The sequence below is a fragment of the Theropithecus gelada genome, chromosome 11, assembly GCF_003255815.1.
Source record: "Theropithecus gelada isolate Dixy chromosome 11, Tgel_1.0, whole genome shotgun sequence".
Taxonomy (NCBI): Eukaryota; Metazoa; Chordata; class Mammalia; order Primates; family Cercopithecidae; genus Theropithecus; species Theropithecus gelada.
In genome coordinates this window covers 91031580-91056103 of record NC_037679.1, presented here as the reverse complement: position 1 = coordinate 91056103, position 24524 = coordinate 91031580, and the positions used below count along the sequence as shown (strand labels likewise).

Below are 24524 nucleotides of genomic sequence, written 5' to 3'. Positions count from 1 at the left end.
CTGAGACAAGAGGATCGCTTGAACACAGGAGTTCAAGGTCAGCCTGGGCAACATAATGAGACCTCACCTCTACAAAAAATAAAAAATAAATAAACTGAAAATTTTAAGGAGAAAACAATTTGGCTATACGAGGGAAGAGACAGAGGGAAGGTTGGAAGGGGATAAAATTAGGTGGATAACAGAGGGGAGTGATCTTGCGTGTTGAAGTGCTGTGAAGCAGTAGACTGCTGATACACGAGAAAAGACAGATTCCAAGTGCAAGGTCTGAGAAGGCAGGAGAAAGACGACGGGGAAACCATCGAGGGCTCGGGCACTGGAGAGGGAGACCTCTTCCGCTGCGAGGCAGGAAGTGCAAGCCTGGGTTGGGATTCAAGAGGATGTGGAATGGGGTTTCCTGGCCTCCATTCTCTCAAGGAGTGGGGGTGACCCATCTGCTGAGGGCATGGGACAGTGGTCGCCGGGGTGAGGAGACCGAAGGCGACCAGATATGCCAGTGAGAAGTGCCATGGGACTGTCTGCCAGTAGAAACTCCGGCTGACTGTTGAACTGGCAGTGGCGGTGGACACGGAGCACAGCACCAACCACGTTCTCCCTCATTGTCACAAACGAGCATCAGAAGGCTGACAGTTGGCTGGGCGCAGTGGCTCATGCCTGTAATACCAATACTTTGGAAGGCAGAGGTGGGCAAATCATTTGAGGTCAGGAGTTCGAGACCAGCCTGGCCAACATGGTGAAACCCCATCTCTACTAGAAATACAAAAATTGGCCAGGCACAGTGGTTCACGCCTGTAGTCCCAGCACTTTGGGAGGCCGAGGTGGGCGGATCACGAGGTCAGGAGATCAAGACCATCCAGGCTAACATGGTGAAACCCTGTCTCTACTAAAAATACAAAAAATTGGCCGGGCGTGGTGGTGGGCGCCTGTAGTTGCAGCTACTCAAGAGGGTGAGCTACTCGAGAGGCTGAGGCATGAACCCGGGAGGCAGAGCTTGCAGTGAGCCGAGATCATGCCACTGCACTCCAGCCTGGGTGACAGAGCAAGACTCCATCTCAAAAAAAAAAAACAAAAACAAAAACAAAAATTAGCAGGTCATGATGGCGCCTGTAGTCCCAGTGATTCAGGAGGCTGAGCCACAAGAATCACTTGAGCCCAGGAGCTGGAGGTTGTGGTGAGCCGAGATCGCAACACTGCACTCCAGCCTGGGTGACAGAGCACCATTACAAAAAAAAAAAAAAAAAAAGGAAGGCCAGCAGTTGAGTAAAACCACGGGTAGGGGCTTTCATGGCAAGGTACCGTCTCAAGGAGGCACAGAATCCTGGAAGTGGTGAACTATGGAATCCAGGCAGAGGCAGTCAGAATGAAGCAGCCGAAGGAGAAAAGAGGGGTCGGTAATGTGAAGTGTTGACTCAGTCATCAGTGCAGGATTCAGGACACAAGTAACACGTGGTGCTGCCCAGTGGCAACACAGAGCACCACAACACAACGGTTTCCATCCTCGCTCACTTACACTGAGAAAACCATACTGCACCTCCCCACCTTAGGACTTCCTGCTTCACCCCCAGGCATGAAATACTGAGTGCGGGCCGGGCGCGGTGGCTCAAGCCTGTAATCCCAGTACTTTGGGAGGCCGAGGCGGGTGGATCACGAGGTCAGGATCACGAGGTCAGGAGATCGAGACTATCCTGGCTAACATGGTGAAACCCCGTCTCTACTAAAAATACAAAAAACTAGCCGGGCGAGGTGGCGGGCGCCTGTAGTCCCAGCTACTTGGGAGGCTGAGGCGGGAGAATGGCGTGAACCCGGGAGGCGGAGCTTGCAGTGAGCCGAGATCAGGCCACTGCACTCCAGCCTGGGAGACACAGCGAGACTCCGTCTCAAAAAAAAAAAAAAAAAAGAAATACTGAGTGCGGGTAAGTGAAATGATGGGTTCCGCGAATTTTTCAGACTGGCTGTTTCAATGAGAAGCTATTAATTTTGGTGAAAATAAATTTATCACTTTTTTTTCTTTTACTTTTTGCATCTTAAGAAATCTTTGGGCCAGGTACAGTGGTTCACACCGACGATCCCAGCACATTGAAAAGTTGAGGCAGGAGGATCACTTGAGGCCAGGAGTTTGAGACCACCTGTGCAACATAGCAAGACCCTGTCTCTTAAACAAAAAAAATTTTTTTTTTGAGACAGAGTCTCGCTCTGTCACCCACACTGGAGTGCAGTGGCACAAACTCGGCTCACTGCAACATCCACCTCCTGGGTTCAAGTGATTCTCCTGCTTCGGCCTCCCAAGTAGCTGGGTCTGCCATTAAGCCCAGCTAATTTTTTGTGTTTTTAATAGAGATGGGGTTTCACCGTGTTAGCCAGGATGGTCTCGATCTCCTGACCTCGTGATCCGCCCACCTCGGCCTCCCAAAGTGCTGGGATTACAGGCGTTGGGCCACCGCATCCGGCCAATTTATTTTTTTTTAAATTAGCCTGGCATGGTGGTGTGCCTGTAGTCCCAGGTGCTTGGGATGCTGGAGGATCGCTTGAGCCCAGGAGGTGGAGGCTGTACTGAGCTATGATCGCACCACTGCACTCCAGCCTGGACTACAGAACAAGACCTTATCTCAAAATAGAAAAAAAGAAAAAGAGAAAGAAACCTTCTGGCTACCACAGAGCAGTGAAAATATCCCGTGTTTGTTCAAGATGCATTATCATCCTTGCAAAGGCTCAGGCATGCTTATATATACACAGAACTCTCCAGAAGAAGCCACAGGGCACTGGTGAGAGCAGTGGGCTCCGGACAGGGATACTGGGAATTAGAGAATGAAAGGCAACTTCCCTTTTTTATACTTTTTTTATTTCCTTCCATGTATACATATTACTTTAAAATGTCACACATCCCCGTATCATCAAAGGTGATTTAAATGGGTCACCCAGGCTAGGCGTGGTGGCTCACGCCTGTAATCCCGGCACTTTGGGAGGCCAAGGTGGATGGATCACCTGAGCTTAGGAGTCCGAGACCAGCCTGGCCAACGTGGTGAAACCCAGCGTCTACCAAAAATACAAAAATCAGCCGGGCGTGGTGGCAGGTGCCTGTAATCCCAGCTACTCTGGAGGCCGAGGCAGGAGACTCGCTTGAGCCTGGGAGGCGGAGGTTGCAGTGAGCCCAGATCACGCCACTGCACTCCAGCCTGGACAATAGAGTGAGACTCCCTCTCAAAAAAAATAAAAATAGGCCGGGCGCGGTGGCTCAAGCCTGTAATCCCAGCACTTTGGGAGGCCGAGACGGGCGGATCACGAGGTCAGGAGATCGAGACCGTCCTGGTTAACACGGTGAAACCCCGTCTCTACTAAAAAATACAAAAAAAAAACTAGCCGGGCGAGGTGGCGGGCGCCTGTAGTCCCAGCTACTCGGGAGGCTGAGGCAGGAGAATGGCGTGAACCCGGGAGGCGGAGCTTGCAGTGAGCTGAGATCCGGCCACTGCACTCCAGCCTGGGTGACAGAGCGAGACTCCGTCTCAAAAAAAAAATAAAAATAAAAATAAAAAATAAAAAAATAAAAAAATAAAAATAAAAAATAAAGTCCTGTCTATCCCAGGTAAAATTAACATGCTTAGAACCAAGCTCCTGCTAGTTCTCCAAACCCATTCCTTTCCCTATCTCCATTCCAGTTAACGGCCCAGCTCATCCGTCCCTCAAACCCAAAGCCCAGTGGGCCTCACCCCTGCACTCCCTGGCTCCCAAAGCGGTGAGCCCCACTGCTCCTCTGGCCAAAATCCCTAAAACCGGCTCCGCTCCCCTGCACACCCCACGCCCTCGGAGCTCACTGCCCACCTGTCCTGCCCCACTTCTCACCCACGGTGTCCACCGCGTCACGGGCACATGCGCGTGCATCACTCTCGCACTGCTGGGGCGACAGGCGCCTGCGCATGAGCCACATGCGTTGTCGGGACGTCAGGCGCATGTCCATTAGTTGCATGTGCTCGCTCGCTGCTCAAGTGCGCCCGGGGGCTGCAGGCTGGGAGGCCGCCCGTCTGCACAGCACTTCCCGCGCTGAGCCCCTCCGTGGGCTCCTAGCAGCCCGCCGCCGAGGATCCCCTGCTCCTAGCTAATGCAATGTGTTTTGTTCTGCCCTGAGCGCCAGTTCCAAAGCAGTCATCCCCAGCCTCCCTTGCAGCTACGAACGGCCCCTGGACACACCTGTGACCAATGACGTGAAGAAGCCGCTGGTGGGGTCTTCCAGAAAGCTCCACTAGGGGCCTGTTCTGCAACACGCCCCTTCCTTCTGCCCTCTGCCCCAGCCCTCACCCGCCTGGCACCGGGGCAGTGCTGAGGCGAGTCCCGACCTGCAACCAGCGCAAAGGTTGCATGCACGGGGCTGTCTAGGAAGAGGAGCCCGGGGATACCACCCCTCTCAGGGGTGCGGCGGGTCGGCGCGGCCCCTGCTCCAGTGCTCCCCACAGACCTGCCTCAGGGCCCCACCCCACAGAGCGCAGGCTACGTTTTTTTTCAGATGGAGTCTTGCTGTGTCACCCAGGCTGGAGTGCAGTGGCCGATCTAGGCTCACTGTAATCTCCACCTCCCGGGTTCAAGTGATTCTCCTGCCTCAGCCTCCCGAGTAGCTGGGATTACAGGCGCCCATCACCATGCCCAGCTAATTTTTTATTTTTAGTAGAGACAGGGTTTCTCCATGCCGGTCAAGCGGGTCTCGAACTCCCAACCTCAAGTGGTCCGCCCACCTCGGCCTCCCGAAGTGTTGGGATTACAGGCATGAGCCACCGTGCCTGGCCGGTTTTTTTGTTGTTTTTTGTTAGTGCAGTGGCGATCAGGACAGCGTCGACTTCCCCAGACTCAGGCAATCCTCCCGCCTCAGCCTCCTGAGCAGCTGAACTACAGGGCACGCCGCCATGCCCAGTTAATTTTTTGCAGAGATGCGGTTTCACCATTTTACCCAGGCTGGTCTGGAACTCCTGTACTCAAGCGATCTGCCTACCTCAGCCTCCCAAAGTGCTGGGATTACAGGCTGAGCAACCTCCCGGGCCTGCCTCAGGCCTGTTCTCAACAGGATAACATGCTCTGCTCATCTCTCTGAATGAAAAAAATGTAAAAAAAGACTAAGAAAAAGGCAAACGAAGGACTGACTAAGCAAAATTTGTACTTGTTTAATAAGAAAATCACTTCTTTAAAAAAATAGTTATTTACATGCTGAGGTTCATCTGTGCAATGCAAGAGCTGAAAATAGATTCGAGAAAGGCTGTCCCTACAAGGAAAGGTCCTGAGGTTACAACGCCAGGCCACATCTGCCAGGCAGCCCTGAGAAACCATGGTTCTCATGGCTGGGAAAACATGGCTGCAGCAATCCCAGCTTCTTGCTGCCCACAGGGATGGCACGCCTGGGCACACACTGTGAGCTGCTCAGAGGCACTCTGATGGGCAGCTCCCACCGCCTCAGTTGGTGTCTCCGTCCCCTTCGCTGCCTCCCAGGGGACTGGGCACCTGCAGAAGAAGAGCACATGGAGAATGAGAGGCAAGCACTCTCCCCACTGCTCCTGAATGCCCGGAGGTGCCCATGACAGGCTCGGCACAGGAGCCCTGCCCCCACCATTCCCTCATCGGGGCAGAGGCTGGCGTTTGTTCTCGGTCATCTCTTAACCAGGTCAGGAACCTGCGCAGGGAAAGGCAAGGGCTGGGGACACTAGAGCGGCCTTTGTTGGGCTCCTTCACATTCTCACAGGCTGCACTGACCACAGCAGAAAATAATATGGAGCCATTGGAAGCTCAACAAATGCAGGTGCCTCGGAAGTATATGTGCCTCTGTCATCAGTGGTGCCAACAGCAATCCACTGGCCCAGGCCAAATTGGCACCTGCGCTGTATTTAGCCTGCACTGGGCTTGGGAAAAATTAACTACCAGCACTTAAAAAGGGGAAGATTTCCCATACCAGTGTGCAACGCTGGTTTCCCTCGACAACATTTAAGCATGCGGTCACTGTCACATTCCAACATGGCCACCACCAGCTGCCACTGAGCCACGAGTATCCCCTTCAGATGAAACGAGGGCTCCTGGCCACTGCTGGCCCCCTTCTCCCTGCCGTCCCCGGACTGGGGGCCTCTCACTGCCCCATCTATAGGACGGCTCGCCAGGTGCCTGGCCCCTCGCCTGCCCACCCTACCTCCCTGGGGCCTGCACACACTGAATTTGCCACCCAGGTATGCAGGAAGGACTGTTTTCACAGATACCGGGACACGAAGAATCTCCCTGAGCCCTGCCTGGGAATGTCACCCTTTGAAACCTCACTGGGCCACCATGAAAGAACTCAGGCTGGCCGACTGCGGCGGCTCACACCTGGAATCCCGGCACTTTGGGAGGCTGAGGTGGGTGGATCACAAGGTCAGGAGTTCAAGACCATCCTGACTAACACAGTGAAACCCCATCTCTACTGAAAATACAAAAAATTAGCCGGGAGTGCTGGTGGGCACCTGTAGTCCCAGCTACTAGGGAGGCTGAGGCAGGAGAATGTGAACCCAGGAGGCAGGGCTTGCAGTGAGCCAAGATCGCACCACTGCGCTCCAGCCTGGGCAACAGAGCGAGACTCTGTGTCAAAAAAAAAAAAAAAGAAAGAACTCGGGTTTTGGGGACATCTCTCACCCCAGAGCAAAGAACTGAGAATGACAATTTCATTCACTTAGCTTTTAGCTCCTACACGTAAAATCCCGTATGTTCCAGTTCTAAGCTACAGTCCGCAGCTGTCTAGCCGCTGATTACGCTCCGTGCCAGGTCCATAGTAGGCGTGCCGGCAGCAAGCCTGACCCGGGGTGGCCCTCCCAGAGTCGAAAAGCACCTGGTGGTGGAGCAAGCGGGTGGCGCAGGCAGGCACACAAGGAACATCTCAAGACCGCCTGGCCCTGCTCCTGCAGCTGCTGTGTGGCCTTGGGGGAAGTGACACACTTCTCTGTGCCTCGGCTCCCTCCTCTGTACAATGGGAACAATGTGGGCCTGTGCTGAGCACTGCTGGGACTGTGCCCCTACCTTGGCGCCTGTGCCAGCTGCCGTGAGAGCGGTGGCACTGAAGTTGTGGACGGGCAGGGTGCTCAGCCACTGGGCCATGGAGCGTTCATCTCGCTCAGTGCCGATGATGGTGGGGTAGATGTGCTCCTCCTTGAAGGCTGCGACCTTGCCCTCCTCCTGCACCCAGTCCAGCGGCTCATGCAGCCCATCGTTGCCAAAGCGCTGGTTGTACTTCTCGAAGTGCACCCTCTCCAGGACCAGGCCAAGTCCCGGCGCCTTGGGCACGTCCACCTTCTCTGTGCCCCAGCTGCGTTCCAGCACACTCTCAGGGGCATAACCCTTCACAATGGCCACCACCAGGCCAACCATCTTCCGGATCTGATGCATCATGAAGCTCTGGCCCTTCACCCTGATCACTGCGAACTCCAGGCCCTCCCGCACAAAGGGTTCCTCGCAGTACATCTCCAGGATGTAGCGGCGGGCGCTGGGCTCCTGTGGCCCCTTCTGCGAGGTGAAATTGTGGAAGTTGTGCGTGCCCTTGTAGCAGGCCAGGAGCCTGTTGACCTGCTGCAGCGTCTCGGCGCTCAGGCGGTAGGTCTCATCCTGCACGTCCCGGTCCTTGTGCGCAAAGGCAAACGTGGGCAGCAGGTAGCAATAGGTCCTGGCATCACATCTGTTCTTGGAGTTAAACCCGCCTGTGACCCGCTTCAGTCCTAGGAGAGAGGTGACCAGTGAGGAGAGAGGCAGGTGAGAAGTGCCTGGATGACCAGGGAGCAGCCTGAGCACAGCGTGAGCCCCAGCGTCTCCTCACCCAGAGCACCAACCAAGCTCCAGCAAGCATCGGCTTCTCTGGGGAGGGGACAGCCACAGGTTGGGGAACAGGCACAGGAGGACAGTGGACACGAGGGACAGGTGCAGTGCTCTATAAAGTGACTGAATTTACAACCATTTATTGTAATTTTCCAATAGCGAGAAGATACAAAACGTCTCCAATACAAAGAAATGATAAATGCTTGGAGTGATGGATCTATTTATGCTAATTGCCCTATTTGATCATTACACATGACTGGAAATATCACACATTATTGTACATAAGTGTATATAATTATTATGCATGAATTTAAAATAATAAAAGCAGCTAGGCACGGTGCAGTGGCTCATGCCTGTAATCCCAGCACTTTGGGAGGCCAAGGCGGGTGGCTCACTAGGTCAGGAGTTTGAGACCAGCCTGGGCAACATGGCAAAACCCCGTCTCTATTAAAAATACAAAAATTAGCCAGGCATGGTGGCGGGCGCCTGTAATCCCAGCTACTCGGGAGGCTGAGGCAGGAGAATTGCTTGCACCCATGAGGAGGAGGTTGCAGTGAGCTGAGATCGCACCACTGCACTCCAGCCTGTGCGTCAGAGCGAGACTCTGTCTCAAAAAATAATAACAATACGCCAGGAGCGGTGGCTCACGCCTGTAATCCCAGCACTTCGGGAGTCTGAGGTGGGCAGATCACGAGGTCAGGAGATCAAGACCACCCTGGCTAACAGGGTGAAACTCCATCTCTACTAAAAATACAGAAAATTAGCCGGGCGTGGTGGCAGGTGCCTGTAGTCCCAGCTACTCAGGAGGCTGAGGCAGGAGAATGGTGTGAACCCGGGAGGTGGAGCTTGCAGTGAGCTGAGACCATACCACTGCACTCCAGCCCGGGCAACAGAGCGAGACTCCATCAAAAAATAATAATAATAATAATAATAATAATAAAAGCAAAAAAAATTGTTAAAACAAAGGAATTGGGCTTTTGTGCACTAAACTCTAAACCTGTAGCGTACTTAATCTCGGAATTCAACACATATCCAAACAACAAAAACAAAGGGTGTGTTAAAACCCAGTGCTGGCAAAGGATCCAGTGTGAACTGGCGCAGCGCACCCTGGAATAAAACCCCAGATGTAGGGGAAGGGTGTAACCCCAGCTCAGAAGTCGCGTTAATTCTACAGACAAGGCCATACAGGCAGCACTGTTTGCAACAACAAAAAACACTGGAAACCACCTTAGAATTCCAGCAACTGCAGGCTGACCTAATAAATGCCAGAATATTCGCAGGATAAAAAAGGATGCAGCCCCGCAGGTCAGGGACAAGTCTCCAAGAACTGAGGGCACGGCCCCTCCAAGATGCCTTGAGCGCTAGCAGCACCCCACAGGTGTTCAGTGAGTATTTGTTGAATATTGAATAAGCAAAAATTAAAGACAAATGAAGACCTGCATGCAGGGGGATCCAATCTGTTGAGGACATCTATGTTTAAATGGAAGAATTCTAGAAGAGTAACCCTCACTGAGGGCACCAACTTCAGGGGCTAGGAGGAGAAAGCTCTGCCTGGACTTGCCTCTGCTGGGCTGCACACCTCCTCCAGGAGCTTGCATTGTGGCTGAGACATGCAGGCCCCTCCGGCTGCTAGGATTCCACCTCACCTCAGGAGTCTGATTTTTTTTTTTTTTTTTTTTTTTGAGATGGAGTCTCACTCTGTTGCCCAAGCTGGAGTACAGTGATGCAGTCTCAGCTCACTGCAACCTCCGCCTCCCGAGTTTAAGTGATTCTCCTGTCTCAGCCTCCTGAGTAGCTGGGATTACAGGCACCTGCCACCAAGCCCAGCTAACTTTTGTATTTTTGGTAGAGATGGGGTTTCACCATGTTGAACTCCTGACCTCGTGATCCGCCCACCTCAGCCCCCACAATGCTGGGATTACAGGTGTTGGATACCGCACCCAGCCAGGAGTCTGATTTAACACCCAACTATGGTTTCCCATTTACAAGGATTGGCCTGGGCCTTGTGACCTCACAAGCAGTGGGGTGCCTCCACACAGCCTGCCCGGCCCGGGTCGCTAGTCACATGGATCCCATGGCCGCTGGCACCGCATGCCTCGTGCTTTTGTCTCCAGTCATGTTTGTTTCTGAGTGACTTTTTTGGTTTTTTTTGGTTTTAAAGATTCCATTTCATAAACACTAAACATCACAAGGATGCGCTGCAAGCATAATTCTGGTTGTTCCAGACGTAACTGCTAAGAAAGGCTGCAAAGTGCCGGCAGATGGCCACACTGCAGACCTGGGGAGGGCCCTGCTGGCCTGCACCGCGGCGTGTGGGTGACAGCGACTACCCAACAACTGCACAGATGTGGCACTGTTGAGCATGATAGGGATTAATCTACAGAATACTCAAGTATTTTCCATACAAATGAATGGGAAGAGAACTCAAACGCAACTTTCAGAGGACTTATTCTATGGGAAGTTTCTCAGGAGGAAATTATCCTCAGAAGGCAGAGGAAGCCCAGCATAACAAAAATAAAACTATTGTCGGGTGTGGTGGCTCACGCCTGTAATCCCCAGCTGCTGGTAATCCCAGCACTTCAGGAGGTCAAGGCAGGTGGATCACCTGAGGTCGAGAGTTCAAGACCAGCCTGACCAACATGGAGAAACCCCGTATTCACTAAAAAGACAAAATTAGCCGGGCGTGGTGGCACATGCTTGTAATCCCAGCTACTCGGGAGGCTGAGGCAGGAGAATCACTTGAACCTGGGAGGTGGAGGTTGTGGTGAGCCAAGATCGCGCCATTGTACTCCAGCCTGGGCAACAAGAGCGAAACTCCATCTCAAAAAAAAAAAAAATTAATAAAAAATGAAGCTATTGCTGGGTGCAGTGGCTCACACCTATAATCCCAGCACTTTGGGAGGCCGAGGTGGGTGGATCACCTGAGGTCAGGAGTTTGAGACCAGACTGACCAACATGGTAAAACCCCATCTCTACTAAAAATACAAAAATTAGCCGGGTGTGGTGGTGTGTACCTGTAATCCCAGCTACTGGGAAGGCCAAGGTGGGAGAATCGCTTGAACCCAGGAGGCAGGTGGAGGTTGCAGTGAGCCGAGATCACACCACTGCATTCCAGCCTGGGCAACAGAACAAGACTCCATCACAAAAAAGTAAAAATAAAAACTTAACAGTGGGTAAAATCAACAGGGATTACTGAATCCTATTTATGACTCATACATAAATGTTCACAGTGGCTTTACTTCTAACAGCCCAAAACTGGAAATCACCCAGTGTCATCAGCAGGTTGTGTATAAACAATCCGTGATACATCGCAGAACGGAACACCCCGCAGCAATGAGAAGGAACAGACTGCTGACATACATAACAGCATGGATGAATCTTAAAATAGTCAGGCTGTGGGCCGGGCACAGCAGCTCACGCCTGTAATCCCAACACTTTGGAAGACTGAGGCAGGTAGACTGATTGAGCCTAGGAGTTTGAGACCAGCCTGGGCAACATGGCGAAACCCCATCTCTACCAAAAAAATTAAAATTTAGCCGGCTGAGGTGGCGTGTGCTTGCAGGCTGAGGCGGGAGGATCGCATGAGCCCAGGTGGTCAATGCTACAGTGAACTGTGATCGCAACTCCAGCCTGGGCTATAGAACAAGACCCTGTCTCCCTGTCTCAAAAAAACACCTTTCTCCAAGCAGACCAGTCAGGCAGACAACAGTTCTGTTTTCTTGGGATTACACCAAAACAAAAAGGAAAAGAAAACAGAGCAAGATGATAGATTCACGCCCAGCCACACCTATCAATACATTCAATATAAGTGGCTTCTGGGAGGCCAAGGCAGGAGGATCCCTTGAGTCCAGGAGTTCAAGACCAGCCTGGGCAACAAAATGAGACCCCATCTCTACAAACTCAAAAATTAAGCGTGGTGGCACACACTTGTAGTTCCAGTTACTGAGGAGGCTGAGGACCACTTGAACCTGGGAGGCGGAGGCTGCAGTGAGCCATGATCACACCACTGGACTCCAGCCTGGGTGAGAGTGAGACTCTCTCAAAAAACAAACAGAATAAATGAATCAATGAAGGAATCAATGTATGTACGTTAAGTTACCTGTACCTGCCACTTAAAAGGCAGAGAGTTCCATTTTAAGAAGGCCTAAAAATTCCATTTATCAGTACTGCCATAAAAGGGAACAACTGTTCATTTTAACCACAAATTTGGATTTTCTTTTTTTTTTTTTTTTTTTTTTTTTTTGAGACGGAGTCTCACTGTGTCTCCCAGGCTGGAGTGCAGTGGCGCGATCTCGGCTCACTGCAAGCTCCGCCCCTGGGGTTCACGCCATTCTCCCGCCTCAGCCTCCCAAGTAGCTGGGACTACAGGCGCCCGCTACCGCGCCCGGCTAGTTTTTTGTATTTTTAGTAGAGACGGGGTTTCACCATGTTAGCCAGGATAGTCTCGATCTCCTGACCTTGTGATCCACCCGCCTCGGCCTCCCAAAGTGCTGGGATTACAGGCTTGAGCCACCGCGCCCGGCCTGGATTTTCACATCCAGTGTTTGATAAAAACAAGGCACCCGTGTGGCCACAAGCACTGCAAATGAGAAGCCTTCTACTCCTGTCTAGTTGCTCCTGTTTCTGAAGAAGGTCAGAACCAGCTGCAAAGCAACTCTGACTACACTTCTGCATCAGTGACAGGTGGAAAAGGCAAGAGCATGCATAGCCTCGTGTCTCTGCAAGACCATCTACAACCGGGCGTGTGGCCGCCAGCACTGCAAGACTTACCCAGGATCCGAATGTGAGAGGGAAGGTGGCTGTTGATCTTTTCTAGAATGTCGTCAATCAGCCACACCTTCAGGGATACCACCTGGCCGGCTGCGGACACACCCTGTAAAGAAAGCACAACGGGCGACGGAAGGTGGGTCCCTCAGGCCTTGCACACTGGTCTCTGAGACAGAAGGACGATGCGGACCTTGTGTTGTTTCACACATGAATTCTGCTGTTAGAAACGCATCTGGAGGGAATCATCCGATATAAAAATAAAGCTCTATTGGCCAACAGAGTGTGTGCAGGAGCACTTATAAAATAAACTATTACGAATGAATTCAAAGCCCAAGAGAAAACATTAAATGAGGGAGCATAAATATGACTCTGTGCAGACAGAAAGCAAAGTCCCACATAAGACATGACCCCCACCCAGGCGCAGTGGCTCACGCCTGTAATCCCAGCACTTTGGGAGGCTGAGGCAAGCAGATCATCTGAGGTCAGGAGTTTGAGACCAGCCTGGCCAACACGGTGAAACCTGATCTCTACTAAACATACAAAAACTTAGCAGGGTTTTGTAGCGCGCACCTGTAGTCCCAGCTACTCAGGAGGCTGAGGCGGGAGAATCACGTCAGCCTGGGAGGTTGGAGGTTGCAATGGGCCAAGATCCTGCCACTGCACGCCAGCCTGGGTGACAGGGTCAGATTCTACCTCAAAAAAAAAAAAAAGATATGACTCCCAAGGATTGGGGAAAAGAGAAAATACAACTGAGATCCAAGGGCAGAGTGAGGAGGTGGTCCCCACTGGAGTCAGAACAGCAGTGGCCCTGGGGGAAAGGGAGGGGCCTTCTGGGGACAGGCAGTGGGTACACAGGTAAAAACTGATCAAGCTTATGCTTAAGACTAGCACGCTTTACTGTTGTATATTATACCTCTTTTTTAAAGTAAGTTTCTATAGATTTTTTGTTGGGTTCTTTTTGAGACAAGGTTTGGTCTGTCACCCAGGTTGGAATGCAGTGTTGCCATCTTGGCTCACAGCAACCTCGACCTCCCAGGTTCAAGCAATCCTCCCACCCCAGCCTCCCAAGTAGCTGAGACTACAGGCAGGCACCACAATGTCTGGAGAGTTTTTTAAATTTTTTTGTAGAGACAGTGTCTTGCTATGTTGCCCAGACTGGTCTGGAACTCCTGTCCTCAAGTGATCCTCCCACCTCAGTCTCATAAAGTGCTGGGATTACAGGCGTGAGCAACCATGCCGGGCCAAGGAGATCGCTTCCAATTAAAGGAAGCTCTAGAGACACGATAACTGAATGCCAATAATGATCCTAGATTAGATCCCCGACCAATTAACAAAAATAAAGGCATGCCACAAAGAAGCTGAAGAAAAAGAAAACAGAAAAGACAGTTTCCAACTTTAGACATGTCAGAGGGTGGTACTCTATTAATGCTGAATTTCACACACGTAATAATTTATAGTGTGAGGTTGCTGAAGGATGTCACAGTCCCCAGGAGACTCATGTTAAGATGTTTCAGGGTAAAAGGTGATGATGTCTGCAACTTACTCTCAAATGGTTCCATTTTAAGATACAAAAGGCCAGATACGGCTGGGCGCGGTGGCTCACACCTGTAATCCCAGCACTTTGGGAGGCAGAGACGGGCAGATCACGAGGTCAGGATATCGAGACCATCCTGGCTAACACGGTGAAACCCCATCTCTACTAAAAAATACAAAAAACTAGCCGGGCGAGGTGGCGGGCGCCTGTAGTCCCAGCTACTCAGGAGGCTGAGGCAGGAGAATGGCATGAACCCGGGAGGCAGAGCTTGCAGTGAGCTGAGATCCGGCCACTGCACTCCAGCCTGGGCGACAGAGCGAGACTCCGTCTCAAAAAAAAAAAAAAAAAGGCCAGGCACAGTGGCTTTCATTCATTATCCCAGTACTTCGGGAGGCTAAGGTGGGAAGATGGCTTGAGCCCAAGAGTTCGAGACCAGCCTGGGCAACACAGCAAGATTCTGTCTCAAAAAAGGTAAAGAAAGATAAATAAAAAGAAAACAAACAAAAAAAACGGGTCGGGTACGGTGGCTCACGCCTGTAATCCTAGCACTTTGGGAGGCCGGGGCAGGCGGATCACCTGAAGTCGGTCGTTCAAGACCAGCCTTACCAACATGGGAAACCCTGTTTTTACTAAAAATACAACAAATTAGCTGGAGTGGTGGCAGGCGCCTGCAATCCCAGCTACTTGGGAGGCTGACTCTGGAGAATCACTTGAACCCAGGAGGTGGAGGTTGCAGTGAGCCGAGATCATGCCATTGGACTCCAACCTGGGCAACAAGAGTGAAACTCCATCTCAAAAAATAAAATGAATTAAAACACACACACACACACAACTATGCCAATATGGTAAAAATCTAACCTTGGTGAATCTGGGAAGACTATGTGGGTGCTCACGGTATTATCATTAAGACTTTTATGGGCCAGGCGCGGTGGCCCAAGCCTGTAATCCCAGCACTTTGGGAGGCGGAGACGGACGGATCACGAGGTCAGGAGATAGAGAGCATCCTGGCTAACATGCTGAAACCCCGTCTCTACTAAAAAAATACAAAAAACTAGCCAGGCAAGGTGGCAGATGCCTGTAGTCACAGCTACTCGGGAGGCTGAGGCAGGAGAATGGCGTGAATCCGGGAGGCGGAGCTTGCAGTGAGCTGAGATCCGGCCACTGCACTCCAGCCTGGGCGACAGAGCAAGACTCCGTCTCAAAAAAAAAAAAAAAAAAAAAAAGACTTTTATGAAGGTATGAAATTTTCAAAATAAAAAGTTGGAGAGTAAAACTGTTGAGATGTTCCACTGGCCAGACCCACACATGGAACGTGACAGAAGGAAACGAGCTGTTCTGAAACAAGATGACTTTAGGTAAATACACAACAGATTTCAAAGACTTAGCGCCAAAAAAGGGAAAGAAAATACATCTCATTGCCAAACACTTTGTACTGACAAGAAGTTGAAGTGAGAATATCGGGAACATCCTGGGGGGGTAGGGACAACAGCAGAGGGACACCCGGTATCTCTGGGATGGCCTATGTCTGGCTGTGGTGATGGCTGCACAGCTCTGTGAATATACTGGAACCACTGAACTGTATACGTTGTTCTTCTTTTTTTTTTTTTTTGCCAGGCTGGAGCTCAGTGATGCAATCTCGACTCACTGCCACCTTCGTCTTCCGTGTTCAAGAGATTCTCATGCCTCAGCCTCGCAAGTAGCTGGGATTACAGGTGTGACTCACCACGCCTGGCTAATTTTTGTATCTTTAGTAGAGATGGGATTTTGTCATGTTGGCCAGGCTGGTCTCGAACTCCCGGCCTCAAGTGATCCGTCCACTTTGGCCTCCCAAAGTACTGGGATTACAGGTGTGAGCCACCACACCCAGCTTGAACCGTACACTTTCTTTTAGGTTTTTTTGTTTTGTTTTCAGATGAAGTTTCACTCTTGTTGCTCAGGCTGGAGTATAATGGCACAATCTCAGCTCACTGCAACCTCCACCTCTCGGATTCAAACGATTCTCCTGCCTCAGCCTCCTGAGTAGCTGGGATTACAGGCGTGTGCCACCACACCTGGCTAATTTTTGTATTTTTAGTAGAGACGGGGTTTTACCATATTGACCAGGCTGGTCTCGAACTCCTGAACTCAGGTGATCCACCCGCCTTGGCCTCCCAAAGTGCTGGGATTACAGGCATAAGCCACCACGCCTGGCCTGAACTGTACACTTTCAATGGGTCAACTGTATAAGAGTGAATTCTATTTCTTTTTTTGCTTTTTTTTTTTGAGATGGAGTCTCACTCTGTCACCTAGGCTGGAGTGCACCATCTTGGCTCACTGCAACCTCCGCCTCCCAGGTTCACACAATTCTCCTGCCTCGGCCTCCTGAGTAGTTGGGATTACAGGCACCCACCACCACACCCGGCTAATTTTGTATTTTTAGTAGAGACATGGTTTCTCCATGTTGGCCAGGCTGGTCTCAAATTCCTGACCTCAAGTGATCCGCCCGCCTCAGACTCCCAAAGTGCTGGGATTACAGGCATGAGCCACCGCGCCCGGCCAAGAGTGAATTATATTTCAATAAAGCTATTTTTAAAATCTGAAACAAAAACAAAATGTTAAACAGCAGAAATACACACACACAAAAAAAAATAATAGGCCGGGCGTGGCGGCTCACACCTGCAATCCCAGCACTTTGGGAGGCCGAGGAGGGCGGATCACCTGAGGTCAGGAGTTCGAGACCAGCCTGATCAACATGGAGAAACCCCATCTCTACTAAAAATACAAAATTAGCCAGGCTTGGTGGCACATGCCTGTAGTCCCAGCTATTTGAGAGGCTGAGGCAGAAGAATGGCTTGAACCCGGGAGGTGGAGGTTGCGGTGGGCTGAGATCCCGCCATTGCACTTCAGCCTGGGCAACAAGAGTGAAACTGTCTCAAAAATAAATAAACAAATAAATAATAAAAATTGTAAGATGTTACTGTTTTCACCCGAAGGGCAGGGCACTCGGGTGCGACCACGTCGGCCTCATGGATCTACTTCTGCAGGTTTTCCAATTGCAAGTGAGAAAACATATTAGAACGAAACTCTCTCTCTAACAACAGCAGAACTAAAAATAAATACAAGGACCCTATTTTGAAATGCTCTCTTCATCAGCTTGAACAAATTGTTACTTTCTTCTTCCCTAAAAACAATCAGAGAGCTGTAAATGGAGAATCAAAAAGAAAATGGAAATAGTAAGACCCACAGAACTCTCTACCTTGGGCCATCAAAGGCATCACCCACTAGGAGTGAACTTGTGGGTCCCTCTTGTGTTCTCCCCTCTACACGATGGCTCCAGCATGCGTCCATGGATCCCCAGGGACCTGTGTGCCTTTGAAACTAGGTGTTTGTGGGAACAAGAGCCATAGCTTTATTCAGATTCCTGGGGATCCTGACCAGCAAAAAGTTATGTCTCTGAGAGACCCCCAATGCCCTCAGGCAGCCTGAGAGCCATGTTAGAGCCAGATACTCTCACAGGCAAGGATGACAGGTATCACATTCACTGATGCCTTCTACATGCTACAGAAAAGCTATCTGTTCTCTCCAGCTGTGCTGTCCCTGTCTGCCAAATGTTGGGCTGCGGGCGGCAAGCCACCCAGGTGCCGAGGCGAGAGACTGAAGGCACGAGCTGTTCCAGTATAATAAAGAAAATAATTAGAATAAGAAAAGTTATACTAGAAATAGGATACAGATATGATTATATATAATATCAATATTTGTAGTATTGTTCTTTATTATTATAATAATCTCTGTTCTATAATTATAACCTAGGAAAAACCAGGCCATACAGAGTCAGGAGCTGAAGGGACACTGTGAGAGGTGACCAGAAGACAAGAGTGTGAGTCCTCGGTCACTCCCAGATAAGGGCTGCTTGGTCTAGTGGTAGCGCCAGTGCCTGGGAAGGCACCTGCTACTTAGCAGACCGGGAAAGGGAGTCTCCCCTTTCCCTGGGGCAGTCAGAAAACACTCTGCTCCAGCACCTCTCGTGGGAGGCCTGACATGACCCAGGCCTGCCCGCCGTCATGCGGAGGCTTCAACGTCTCCTGTGGGGCTGTGCTTCAAAGGTCACACTCCTTGTCACGTTCATGTTCCGCCTGTATACCTGGCTCCTCCTTTTAAGTTCTTAGAAGATAGCAGTAGCAGAATTAGTGAAAGCATTAAAGTCTTTGATCTTTCTGACAAGCGCATAGAAGAAATGCTGATGCTGATGTATGCTGTCCCCCTCTCCGCCTCAGCTACCACAAAGGGAAAGACCCCCGTCCCGTGGACACGTCACTCGTGTGACCTTATCCATCACTTGAGACGACTCATACCCCTTACCCTGCCCCCTTGCCTTGTATATAATAAACAGCAGTGCACCGGGCATTCAGGACCACCACCGGACTCCACACACTGGTGGCAGTGGTCCCCTGGGCCCAGCTGTCCTTCCTTCTATCTCTCTGTCTCATGTCTTTATTTTTCTACGATCTCTCGTCTCTGCACACGAAAGAAAACCCACAGGCCCTGTAGGGCTGGACCCTACACTGGGTCCCTCCTTAAAGACATCTCCATTCCCTGTGGCGGGCCACTCTGCCCACATCCAATCCCATGGTTCAGTTCCAAGCACAGCAATGTGGTGTCACAGGACCACTTGGCATGTGCTGCCACACAGCCAGCAGCAGCGTCCAGGGTGGATGTGCAAACCCATCGGAAACGGGAACTCAGCCTTGTGGTTCTGAAGGGTCAGTGCTGGGTCACCAGCCCCACGCAGCTGAGACCATGTAACGGGTCCAGGGTGGTGGAGATGTGATGAGTGTGGACTTAGCACACACACAAAAACAGTATTACATTTATCCCATGAAGAGATTTTTATATGGATTACACGCTGAAATAAGGATATCCTGAATATACTGAGTTTATAATACAGCGAATTATTTATTAATTTCAAGCCAGATGTGGTGGTTCATGCCTGTAAATCCCAGCACTTTGGGAAGCCAAAGTGGGAAAATCACCAGAGCCCAGGAGTTTGAGACCCCTGGGCAGCATAGCAAGACCTCGTATTAAAAAAAAAAAAAAATTTAGCCAGGCATGGTGGAGTGCCTGTCGTTCCGGTGAGATGGTTTGCTGTATCCCTGCCAATTCTCATGTTGCACGGTAATCCCCATATGTCTAGGGAAGACCTGGTGGGAGGTGACTGGATCATGCGCACGGTTTCCCCCATGCTGTTCTCGTAACCGTGAGTGAGTTCTCACAACATCTGACGGTTTTATAAGGGGTCTTCCCCTTACCCTCTTCACTCTCTCACGCCTGCCACCATGATCCAAGGTTCCTGAGGCCTCCCCAGCTATGTGGCACTGAGTCAGTTAAACCTCTTTCTTTATAAATTGCCCAATCTTGGGCAGTTCTTTATAACAGCGTGAAAACAGACCAATTCACCCAGCTACTCGGGAAGCTGAAGCAGGAGGACTGCTTGAGCCCAGGAGTTTGAGACTGCAGTGAGCCCGGATCGTGCCACTGCACTCCAGCCTGGACAAGAGAATGAGACCCTGACTCTAAAAAAGGAAAGAAAAGAGAATGCTGCACCATACAAGTGTGGCTCTCTGCCCTCGGAGCCACACAATCACATTTGCCTCAGAGTGAGCCTGATTGGAGGGTCGAAGGCAGATGTTGCGGCTGCCCCTGGGCCACCTGCAGGAATGCATGTCCCTGAGAACAGAATCAACATAGGAATGTATGTCCCTGAGAACAGAATCAACACAAGAGAAAGCAAAGACCAGAGAGAACACAGAGCCCCGCTGGCAGGAAGCACCTAGATCCGGCTATACCTGAGCTGCCCAGGCTCCTGGACATCTCACCTACGTAAGGTGTAGGCTAGTTTGATTTGCACATCATATGTACTCAGAAGCAGCACAACAAGTCAGGACACTGAGCTGGAAAGTGGGCCGGGTGCTGCTCGTATCAGCCGGGACGGGGCAGAAAAGGCCGTCACCCACCTTGTCTGTCCGGGCACAGCGCTGGAAGGACATTTTCCTCATGTCCTCGCCATGATTTTCAGGAATACAGCCTGACCGGACGAGGGCAGACACCAAGTCATCTTCAATTGTTTTGAATTGTGAGGACCCAACATTCCTCTGGAAAAAGGAGACAAAAACAGGTTTTATATTTTGCAGATGGGGGTCGCCATGTTGCCCAGGCTGGTCTCAAACTCCTGGTCTCAAGCGCTCCTCTGGCCTGAAGTGCTGAGATTACAAGTGTGAGCTGCCACGCTCATGTGAAAACCCTGTATTCTGCTCACTCGCCCTGAGCCTGGGCTGCTCCACGCCAGGGGATGGGTAGCGTGGAATGGAATCAAAATGCAGGTTTGACTGAACCTGTGTACACACCTACTTCCACAATCTGTCAGTTATGACATCAGTGCCGTGGGTGCTACCTATACTTAAACAATATAACATCAGATATAAAGTAATCCATGGCCAGGCACAGTGGCTCATACCTGTAATCCCAGCACTTTGGGAGGCCAAGGCGGGTGGATCACCTGAGGTCAGGAGTTCGAGACTAGTCTAGCCCACATGGTGAAACCCTGTGTCTACTAAAAATACAAAAAGTAGGCCGGGCACGGTGGCTCAAGCCTGTAATCCCAGCACTCTGGGAGGCCGAGACGGGCGGATCACGAGGTCAGGAGATCGAGACCATCCTGGCTAACACGGTGAAACCCCGTCTCTACTAAAAAAAAAAAAATACAAAAAACTAGCCGGGCGATGTGGCGGGCGCCTGTAGTCCCAGCTACTCGGGAGGCTGAGGCAGGAGAATGGCGTGAACCCGGGAGGCGGAGCTTGCAGTGAGCTGAGATCCGGCCACTGCACTCCAGCCTGGGCGACAGAGCGAGACTCCGTCTCAAAAAATAAAATAAAATAAATAAATAAATAAATAAATAAAAATACAAAAAGTAGCCAGGCGTGGTGGCAGGCTCCTGAGACAGGAGAAATCGCTTGAACCTGGGAAGTGGAAGCTGCAGTGAACCGATAGTGCACCACTGCACTCCAGCCTAGGCGACAGAGGAAAACGCTGTCTCAAAAAAAAAACAAATAAAAGTTAGTCAGGTATGCTTTTAATTCCAGCTACTCAAGAGGCTGAGACAGGAGAATCACTTGAATCTGGGAGGCAGAGATTGCAGTGCACAGTGGTTGGCTGGGCTCGGTAGTTCACCCCTGTAATTCCAGCACTTTGGGAGACGGAGGCAGGAGGATAATCTGAGATCAGGAGTTCAAGGCCAGCCTGACCAACATGGTGAAACCCCGTCTCTACTAAAAATAAAAAACTAGCCGGGCGTGGTGGCAGGCGCCTATAGTCCCAAATACTTGGGAGGCTGAGGCACAAGAATCACTGGAACCCGGGAGGTGGAAGTTGCAGTGAGCCAAAATCCCACCACTGCACTCCAGCCTGGGCGACAGAGCGAGACTCTCTTTCCAAAAAAAAAAAGCAATCCATTACTTGTAACTTTCGCCATAAAAGCTGTTACAACAACTGCCAAAGTTAAGCATTATTTTCTTAAACTTTTGTTTCAGTCAGACACTGCATGCACTGCACGAACTTCTGTGGATAAGCTTAAAGATGCTTAAAGAGGCCGGGCGCGGTGGCTCAAGCCTGTAATCCCAGCACTTTGGGAGGCCGAGACGGGCGGATCACGAGGTCAGGAGATCGAGACCATCCTGGCTAACACGGTGAAACCCCGTCTCTACTAAAAATACAAAAAAAAAACTTAGCCGGGCGTGGCGGCGGGCGCCTGTAGTCCCAGCTACTCGGGAGGCTGAGGCAGGAGAATGGCGTGAACCCAGGAGGCGGAGCTTGCAGTGAGCTGAGATCCGGCCACTGCACTCCAGCCTGGGTGACAGAGCGAGACTCCGTCTCAAAAAAAAAAAAAAAAGATGCTTAAAGAACACAGAGCCAGGCAAAGCCACAGTGTTAATTACAAAAAGGAACAAAAGGAACGTCTACCTGAGGCCAGTCGCAGTGGCTCATGCCTGTAATCACAACACGGGGAGGCTGAGGCAGGAGGATGGCTTGAGCCCAGGAGTTCGAGAGCAGCCTGGGCAGCACAGCGAGCCCCCATTCCCATAAATAATAAGAAACTTAGCAAGACCCCATTTCTGTAAATTTTAAAAAAAAATTAGGCCGGACGCGGTGGCTCAAGCCTGTAATCCCAGCACTTTGGGAGGCCGAGGCAGGCGGATCACGAAGTCAGGAGATCGAGACCATCCTGGCTAACACGGTGAAACCCCATCTCTACTAAAAATACAAAAAGAAGAAATTAGCTGGGCGTGGTGGCGGGCGCCTGTAGTCCCAGCTACTCTGGAGGCTGAGGCGGGAGAATGGCGTGAACCTGGGAAGCGGAGCTTGCAGTGAGCCGAGATCACGCCACTGGGGGCGACAGAGCGAGACTCCGTCTCAAAAAAAAAAAAAAAAAAAGTATTCGGGCCATGAGGTCAAGGACACTTACAGTCCTCAATGCTTGGGAGGCTGAGGTAGGAGGATCTCTTGAGCCCAGAAGGTGGAGGCTGCAGCGAGCACTGGATGCACCACTGCATTCCAGCCTGGGCCACAAAGGAAGACCATCCCTCAAAAAAAAAAAAAAAAATACGCCTACCTGAATGCATCCACACCCTCTACTTTCCAGAAAAGGAAGTGGGCCGAGGAGAGAATCCTCACAACTTTAATACTTAGCTCTGTCCCTTTAACGCACACGACGGCAGGCTCTTCTGAGCTGCAACGCGCTGTCCACTGCTCTCAGCAATGAGCGTCAGTACACCTAGCTCATCTTCACACCCTATCTAGCAGGTGCTGTCAGCACTCCCATCCTAAAGACGAGGCCTCGAGCACACAGCAAGTGAACCCCGCCTCAGATCCCAGTGGTTAGCGGCAGGGCCGGGCCTGATGGAAGGCAGCAGCTCGCGTGCAGCAGGACCAGTGAAAGCTGCTTGGGCCTGCACCTAAACCCAGCCGGACCCACCGCTTCCACCGCGGCCGCACCCGCACCTAAGCCCCGCGGGACCCGCCGCTTCCCGGGCGGCCACACCTGCATGCCGTGGTAGCCCTTGCCCGAGTAGGCCATGAGCAGCACGATCTTGCGCTTGGGCAGCTTCCCGCGCCGCTCCTCGTCCCCATCGCTCTTGACCTTCTTCGCCGGATGCTCTTCGTCCTCCCAGACGCGGGCACCCCCGGCCCAGCAACTGCGGGACCTCCGATCCTGGGGGCGCGCGGATCCCGCGGGCGGTGGCTCCGCGTTCCCCGCCATGCGCGGCGAGCTGCGGAGAAGGGCAGCGTGAGCGGGGGTCCGGTCGGCACCGCGCGGGGTGGGGTGGGCTGGGCTGGGCTGGGCGGGCGTGGCGGGGTCGCCCGGCGTCGCGGTCATTACCAGGACGGACGCGGTCCCAGGCGCAGGGTCCACCGTCCGCAGGCTCCCAACAGCGCGCGAAGCTGGAGGCCCATGCGCAGGCTACCAGCGAACCCGACCCCGCCCTGACCCCCGAGCCCTGACCCCCAGGGTCCCAGCCCCAACTCTGCCGACCCCTAACCTCTCGGACCCTGACGCTGCTGCCCTGTTCCTGCTAACCCCTGACCTCCGGGAACCCGGCGCCCCAACCCCTCTCTAGCTAACCTCTGACCTCTCGGACCCGCACACCGCAAGCCCGCTCCTGCTGGCCCCTGACCTCTCGGACCTTGATGCCCCAGCCTCGCTCCTGCTGACCCCTGACCCCTCGGGCCCCGCGCCCAAGCCCCGCCTCTGCTGTCCCCAGACCGCCCCGGGACCCTGACGGATAAACTCCAACGTCCCCTGACACCCAGGTTAACCTCTGACCTCCCCAGCCCCTTCACCTCCCTCCCCGCCCAGTGGGCTTTCCTCGGGAGTCGAAGAGACCCGGACCACCCGCGTCGGGACCAGAAAAGATCGCCTAGCGTCAGGCCCCACTCACTAAGCGGCTGACTGAGCCGGAGCCGGACCACGTGGGCGAAGGCGGAAGTGGAACGAGCGGCTGGATGGCGGCCGAGCGGGGACAAAAAGTCTTCCGGAGAAGTGGCGGGGCGGAGACAGGGATGAGGGAGATTTGCGGGGTGGGATGGGGGCGGAGATTAGGGTGTTGGGGGCGGGGATTTTGGGGTGTTGGGGGCGGGGATTGGGGGTGTCAGGGACGGGACACGAGGCCCTCCCGCATCTGGCACCGCGGCCGCGCGGCGAAACGTGTGAGCAGTGGTCGCGCCGCCGCCGCCTCCTGGGTGCTGTCGCCCGCCCAGCGGAGCAGGGGAAACTCCGAGCCCACGCCGGCCCCGCTCCTCTCCGCTGCCGGGTCCCCTCCCACGGGCTCGGCCCCCAGACCCTCAGTGGCACCCACCCTGTGCGGCCCTCGTGTGGCCTCAGCCCCGCGCCCCGTCC

General features: G+C 52.3%; 1 protein-coding gene across 1 annotated transcript; it reads right to left on the bottom strand.

The window, feature by feature from the left end:
• Positions 1-5151: 5151 nt before the first annotated feature.
• On the bottom strand, positions 5152-24123 carry PUS1 (pseudouridylate synthase 1). The gene is made up of 7 exons (XM_025402134.1): positions 23796-24123; positions 23508-23750; positions 23169-23397; positions 20089-20226; positions 12568-12670; positions 7009-7700; positions 5152-5475 (listed from the first exon to the last, which is right to left on the bottom strand). Exons 2-7 carry the CDS (start codon positions 23579-23581, stop codon positions 5428-5430), a joined length of 1284 nt encoding a protein of 427 aa, XP_025257919.1. The 5' UTR covers positions 23582-23750; positions 23796-24123; the 3' UTR covers positions 5152-5427.
• Positions 24124-24524: the final 401 nt, after the last annotated feature.